Here is a 7,733-nt window from a genome sequence, read left to right as displayed (position 1 = left end):
TAGCGTCCGGGACTGCCAGCCTTGACCCTGCCCAGCTCCCATCGCTGGCTCCACCCCTACTTCCTGCTATCACTGGCCAGGGTGACAAAAGCGCCCAATTCTCAGATCATGGCTGGAGGCAGGGCAAAGGTGGCCCCCAGGGCCGCCTTTGTCCTGCCCCCTGGCTCTTAGCTCCCCCCCTTGGTTTCCTTCTGATCACTGTCAGTGGCAGGGGGCTTCTTCCTGCTTTCCCTTTTGCCTCCCTGCATTGTGCCTACATATGCAAATTAACCACCATCTTTGTTGTCAGTTAACTGCCATCTGAGTTGGCAGTTAATTTGCATATAGCCCTGATTAGCCAATGAAAAGAGTAGCGTTGTACGCCAATTACCATTTTTCTCTTTTATTAGTGTAGATATATTGGGCTGCCTTAAATGTCTTTATCCACATAGAACCTAGCAGTTCTTGGAATGTCATAGGCATTTGGTTTGTACTGATTTAGAAGTTGCATCACCCAAAATTTGAAATAGATGAAAACTCTTTAAATTCCTTTCTTTTATTTGTGAATGGTAGGAGGAAAAGTGTCCAAAGCCCGGAATGAGGATTTTCTGTATTATATACCAGGTGAAGGTGGTTATGACTTGACAATATGTCTTTTTTCTCTCCCCTAATAAAAAGGCAGCTGGTCTGGAGTCTCTATGTCAGGAGATTTTTTTTTTTAGAATATGGTGTTTGGGGACATTTATTGAGAATCTGATAATTGTCAAATACTGTTCTAAGCACTTCACTTGTATTGACTCATTTAATCCTGACAGCAGTTCTTGAGTTAGGTGCTTTAGTATCCCCTCTTTTTTAGATGAGATTAAGCAATTTGCCAAGGCCACATGATTAGTAAGTGTGATGAAAGGATCTTGCATTTTTGGCTTGGGAGTGGTCTAGAAATTTAGACCATGACTGCCAACTTAATTTCCTAGTCTTATTTCAGAAATGGAGTCTTATAGGAACTTAGAGTTTAAGAAGATAAGGGTAACCAAGAAGCTCAGTACTGGGTCATTTTGGGGACATTCTATGATCATTGAGTTATGATATTTTTCTCTTACCATACATTGATTCCCTTCTAGTAGATGTATAACCCTTGTTTGTTAATAGAGTAGTGCCATATTTTTAAGTGATTAGCATTTTTGAAGATGAATGTGCACATTAAATCTCATTATAGCAAATAACTAGAATAAATTCACAATGGGGGAATTTTTTGACAGACATTGTTCTGAGTAATGTTGAAAGTTTCTTGTATTGCATGTGAAGGGCTATCTTTTGAAAGAGGAAAGGGTAGTGGACATTTTCTGAGATGTAAGATAACCCGGAGTTATTTCATCAGGCAGTTTTACAATGTATAGTGTTTTAAAAACGAGCAATTTTCAAACTCCCTAGAGTTTTCTGCCATTTTATCAGGACAGACTTGGACAACACCAATGACTTATTAAGTGCCATACTGACTAATTGGAAGAGTCTTTGCTTATGGTAGCTGCTCTAGAAGACTTACTACATTCTGGCCTTCATTCTATTTAATGTTTTCATTTCTTTATAAACTCTTTACTTCCAGCCCATTTTTCCCATTGTCTTGGTACAACTCAGGTCTGTCCAAGTTTGTTAGGGTTTTAACTAGCCAAGGAAATGTTTTTTTCATATTATAGAATCTTTGGTAAAATGCTTGCAGTCGCCCTCGCCGGTTTGGTTCAGTGGATAGAGCATCAGTCCACGGACTGAAGGGTCGCAGATTAGATTCTGGTCAGGTCAAGGGCAAGTACCTCAACTGAAGGCTTAGCCCCTGTCAGGGCTCATGCAGGATGCAACCAATTGATGTGTCATGATTTCCTCTCTCTCTCTGTCTCTCTCCCTCCCTTCCACTCTCTCTAAGTTAGGGTTGTTTTTTTTTAATATATCCTCATTGATTTCAGAGAGGAAGGGAGAGGGAGAGAGAGACAGAAACATCAATGATGAGAGAAAATCATTGATCGGCTGCCTCCTGCAGACCCCCTACCCCCAATGGGGATCGAGCCCACAAGCGGGGCACATGCCCTTGACCCAAATCAAACCTGGGACCCTTCAGTCCACAGGCCGATGCTCTATCCACCAAGCCACACCAGCTAGTAAAAAGTTAAGATCAACAACCACCACAACAAAAACACTTGCAGCCTCAGGCAGTCATGGCATTCAGTACAGGACTTGTTGGTATTGTGAGAGGAAGATTTCTGACCTAATCTAACTTTATTTCAGATTATTATACACTTCACTCAAAACTTTTAGAGTGGTAAGAGTTCAAGAAAGATAGGAGAGAAGCAAGGCTTGGGCAACTGACAAATTTGTGTCCTGACAAAGCATAGAATTCTTCTACCATGCTTGCCATCCCTCCACCCCTGGCAAACTGTGTATTCTTTGATTAGCCATCAATATAAATTGCTTGCTTTTTCATTTCATCAAGGCCACCACCACATCATCCTCATTTTACCTACTAGTTTTGCTTATTGTTTGTCTCCTACTCTGTATTGTAAGCTTCACAAAGGCAAATATATTTTCTGTTTTGTTCAACTGTTTTTAACCTAGTTTCTAAAACAAGTGTCTGCTACATGATAGGCACTCAGATTTTTGTTGAATTATTACTAACTCATTTTGCTCACTTGGGCCTGTAAGATGACAGGTCTGAATTATCTGAAATCTCAATCTCTATAAAAAGGATAGGCTGAGCGTTCTCTGTCGGGGAGTCAGTTTTATACACCTCAGAGTTGTATTCCTGTTTGAGCCCTAACCAGTGTTGCTCAGTGGATAGAGCATCAGCCTGCGGACTGAAAGGTCCCAGTTTCAATTCCAGTCAAGGGCATGTACCTTGGTTGCGGGCACATCCCCAGTGGGAGATGTGCAGGAGGAGGCTTATATTTCTCTCTCATCCATGTTTCTAAGTCTCTATCCCTCTCTCTTCCTCTCTGTAAAAAAATCAATAAAAAATATATTTTTAAAAAAACTAAATTTGAATTGCAGCTTATTTCAAATATTTTCTGTATTTTCTAAGTCTCTATCCCTCTCTCTTCCTCTCTGTAAAATATATATGTATATATGTGTGTGTGTGTATATATATGTATATATATATATGTACTTTTTTTTTCTGGAGAGAGAGAGAGAGAGAGAGAAAGAAAGAAACATCAATGATGAGAGAGAATCCTACATGTCCCATACCGGGGATCAAATCCACAACCTGTGCATGAGCCCTGACCGGGAATTGAACTGTAACTTCCTGGTTCATAGGTCAACATTCAACCACTGAGTCCTAGAATAGTATGCTTGTACCCAGATTACAGTCATACTATTCGAAAGGCCCGATTCCTATTACATCCAATTTCAGTGATGTCTTGAAATAAAGGAACGTTATCTGGCATTTAGGAACACTTTTATAATAGTGGAATTTATTCATTGCAGTAAGATATTCTTATTTATTTTTGAGTTATAAAATTATCCTACATAATAAAGAGCTAATATGCTAGTTAGATCTGACTGCAGAATGACCAGTGGGCAGGACTGCGAGGCAGCTGAGGCACAAGGGCCAAGGCAGCCGGGCTGCGAGGGCCGAGCCCCTCACATGAATTTCGTGCATCAGGCCTCCAGTTTTGAATAAAGTAATAATTTTTCTTTTGTCTGATTATTTAGCTTCTCCCATGAAAAAGAACATAAGCTGAATAAGTAATCCCAAAGGTTTTTCTCTTTCACATCTTCCCAATTATTCACACTCAAGGCTTTGCTACCTTGGGTCTACTTAAGTCTCACCTGTTCAACCTGAACCTTTGATTCATTCATATGGAATGATTTAAGATCTATTTTGTTCCAACTCTAAAGATCCAACAATGTGGAAGAATGCACCAAGACAACGCCTGCCCTTGGAACAGTTGTTTTTATCTTTTTCCCCCAGTAAAAACTTGCTAGCTTGGGCAGTTGGTAAGCAGTGTGCTAAATCAATGGCTACAGTGGTAATAACTGGTAAGCCTTAATGTATACTTTTTAGAATGATATTTTCTGTTTTAAAAGGATTTCTGGAGTTATCTCTTAAATCAATTTGCATAGTTCAGTTTTGGTTGAATTGGCAAATCGGTGCTAGGATTTTGGAGCAGGCAAGCTTTTTCAGTACCTTTAGCTTAAAATGTTGAGGCCATCTGTACCTGGGACCAGTCTTCCCAGTGGATAGAACAGAATAATTCTAGTCTGATTTTTAGGCTCAGAGGGGATTCGCTGTATCTCCTAAAAATAAAAAAGAACTCTGGTCACTGTTTGTTCTTCTCAGATTCTAAGACTGTAGCAGTGGATTTATAGAAGCAGTGTCTTCTGAATTGTTCAGTTTACAGATGAGAGTTTATCAGTACTTCATAACATCAAGTTGTTTTGTATGGATGGCGTTATTTCTGTTAAATAGCTCTACCAAAACAAAGGAGGGAAACTTTCCCAGGTGTCCCAGTCTCATCTCTTCTTTATGCTTTCCCTTTACAATAGAAAAAGCATACTGAAAAGTATTTGTCATGAATTTTTTTGTCATTTGCAATTTGTAGCATGATGTGGCTTTTCTGTTTCACCATTGGCAATTGTATGCATGTCTTATAGGATAACTGTTGGCATTGTTTTTGTTAAATATTTGTGTGTATATATACATCCTGTGTGTATATATGTACTTTAAAAAATAAAACGCATGCTGCTTGGCCTGACTAGCTAATCTGTAATTGTACTTGGTAAACAATTCTTTTCTTTCAAATTTCAATCATAGAGGGTCTCTGCTCTGATGAGCCACCTTCAGAAATTAGGACTTCCTCCTTTTTTGCATCTTCTGAAATACATAACACTGACGGTACAATACTCCATGGAGAGCAAAGCAAAGAGTTAGGCAGCCAGCCTATTTTAGCCAAAGAAGGAAAAGGAAAGGACTGCTTGGCTCTTCTAGATGTGAAAACGATGGAAAAGCCTCAGGGGACCAGTAAAGACGGAGCCAACTGCCCAGTTTCTGTTGCAGAAAGAGGTCACTGTAACCATCCTTCCATCCCAGCCAGTTTCCCAGATCGTCCTGCTTTTCTCTCAGAGAAAGTTGTTCAGATGGAAGAGCAAATAAATAAAAATCAAGAGTCCAAGAACCTAAATGAGATACCAAGTAGGGACGACAAAACTGCCTTGGATGCTGATGACAAGTTCATTTTGCTAACTGCCCAGAAACCACCCACTGAGCAGTCTAAAGCAGAAGGCATTTGTACCAACTCCTTGTCCCCGTGCAAAGTTACAGGAGGTGGTGTTATTGAAAAGGATTCCCCTGAATCACCATTTGAAGTAATTATTGACAAAGCAGCATTTGACAAAGAATTTAAAGATGCATATAAGGAGAGCGCAAATTATTTTGGTAGTTGGGCAATGCACACTGATAGAGAATCATCTGCAGACATTTCAGAGTCTAATGACAAAGTATTTCCACTAAGAAATAAAGAGGCAGGGTGTTACCCAACCTCTGCATTGCTCACTAGACAGTTTTCACACACAACTGCAGCATTGGAAGAGGTGTCTCGATGTGTGAGTGATATGCATAACTTCACTAATGAGATACTGACTTGGGATTTGGTTCCCCAAGTGAAACAGCAGAGCGATAAATCTGACTACATCACCAAAACTACAGGACTTGACATGAGTGAATATAATTCAAAAATTCCAGTTATAAATCTTAACACTAACACGCATCAGAAAACTTCTGTATGTTCTGTTAATGGGAGCACTCCCATCAGTAAATCAACAGGGGACGGGGCAGAATCCTCTCTCTCACAAGAAAATGCTGTCATTGGAAAACCTGTGCCCGGCTGTCTCAATCCCATGGCAGACGTCAGTAGTACAGGTGTGCGAGGCAATGTGCAGAAGCGAGATGACACACTTTCAGCGTTACCTGTGTCTCCGTTTGAGAAATGTGTCTCTCTGGGTTCTGGAGGGGCCACAGTGAAAGTGCTTTTACCTGATGGCCACCTGAAAGGCGAAATGAACTGGCAGAGCTCTGTGTTGGGAGAAGGGACAGAGGCTGATAGTTCTGGTGAGTCTGATGACACAGTAATAGAAGACATCACAGCCGATGTTTCATTTGAAAGTAGCAAAATTCAGACTGAAAAACCTGTCTCCACTTCAAGTGCTATTGTAAAAGCAGATGAAAGAGAAGTCAAAGAAATTCTCAATTATAATAGGGAAACCAAAACATCTGAAACCTTTGAAGGATCTGTCAATGACTCTGAGCCAAAAGTTCAGCCTGATATTCTTAAAAGGAGTCCAGCCAGTATGGTGGCATGTTCCCCAGTACATGATATGATTGTCATGTCAGGAGATGTGAAGCAGTCAGACAGAATGAGTGAAACTACTCCTCCTGAAAAGGTGGTTATAACTGCGGACCCAAAACTTCCTTCAGCAGCATCTTCAAATCATTTTAATGAGACTGAATTCTCACTAGATGTGACAGCCTCTGCCTATTTGGAGTCATTACATGAAAAAAATATTACAGATACAGATGATTCTTCCCCAGAGGACCTGATAGCAGCCTTTACAGAAACCAGGGAGAAAGGAATAGTAGGTAAAGATAAAGGAACTGTATTTGAAGCAACATCAGAGAAGACTATGGATTTCAGAACAGCTCTTCCTGTAGAAGTCTTGCGTGAAAGTGAGTCAGGTGGTTATGAAATTAAAGACCCAAAAAGCAAATGCTCTCAACAAAACAAACAAACAAGTGGAAGTGAGCTTTTGGATGTTTTCCCCACCCACAGTACTTCAGTAGCATCTCTCGACTGGGAACAGGAACAGCTCACAATCAGAGCCCTTAAAGAATTGAGTGAAAGGCAGGGTGAGACGTTACCAGATAAAATAGAGTCTCCTTCTGAAGAAATACTCCAGCAGACTTTCACATTTGCTCCAGAATATTCTCAGCCACAGAGATCGCACGATGTCCTAGAACACGCCGATGTCAAAACTGGATCTGACCTTGGGATTTCTGAAAAGCCCACTGTTATCAAAGAAACTACTAGCATAGATTTTATTTCCAGCCTTAACAAGACTGAACTGGTAAACAAGCATGTCCTAGCAAGACTTCTGACACACTTCTCAGGTAACCGTTTTCATTTGAAATACTGCATGAGGTTAATTCTGCTATGATTACTTTATCAGAGTGCCACTTTTCTTAGTCTCTGATTTATATCACCAGATTATGGCTAGGATAAAAACACACTGTAAACTTGGGAGAGGAAGGGTTGTTTTTTGAATGTTTGCTTGGTTTGCTTATACAAATATTTCCCAAAGCAGACCAATTGTTAAAGTTAATATTCTAAAAAAATATTTTTTTATTCCAGTCTTTTCTAGGTTCTCCCTAGGGTGAACACTGCTTTTAAGAATCTCTTGCCAGACAGGCATGGCTGGGTGGTTGAGGGTCATCCTATGAACCGGGAGTTCAGGGTTCAAGTCCCGGTCAGGGCACTTGCCCGGGTTGCGGGTTCGATCCCCAGTGTGGGGTGTGCAGGAAGCAGCCGATCAATGATTCTCTCTCATCACTGAAGTCTCTCTCTCCCTCCCCCCTCCTCTCTGAAATAAATAGAAATATATTAAAAATATATATATTTTTTTAAAAGAATATCTTTAGGCTCTTATTTACAAAGCTTATTTTAAATCTTCATAATAATAACACTATTTAGCACTTGAGTTTTTTGCTATGGGCC

General features: G+C 40.3%; 1 protein-coding gene across 1 annotated transcript in view; it reads left to right on the top strand.

Annotated features, from left to right (window-relative positions):
* The window catches only part of RTN3 (reticulon 3), a gene marked incomplete at its 5' end in the record, with an annotated part of 34,621 nt that overhangs the window by 6,184 nt on the left and 20,704 nt on the right, over positions 1-7,733 (top strand). The window contains one exon of the mRNA XM_015568985.1: positions 4,781-7,129. Coding sequence (XP_015424471.1) covers positions 4,781-7,129 — 2,349 coding nt within the window. The remainder of the gene's footprint in view (positions 1-4,780; positions 7,130-7,733) is intronic.

The sequence above is a fragment of the Myotis davidii genome, unplaced genomic scaffold, assembly GCF_000327345.1.
Source record: "Myotis davidii unplaced genomic scaffold, ASM32734v1 scaffold425, whole genome shotgun sequence".
Lineage (NCBI taxonomy): Eukaryota > Metazoa > Chordata > Mammalia > Chiroptera > Vespertilionidae > Myotis > Myotis davidii.
Note: the sequence above shows the minus strand (reverse complement) of the source record. Positions and strands in the feature narration are given on the sequence as shown.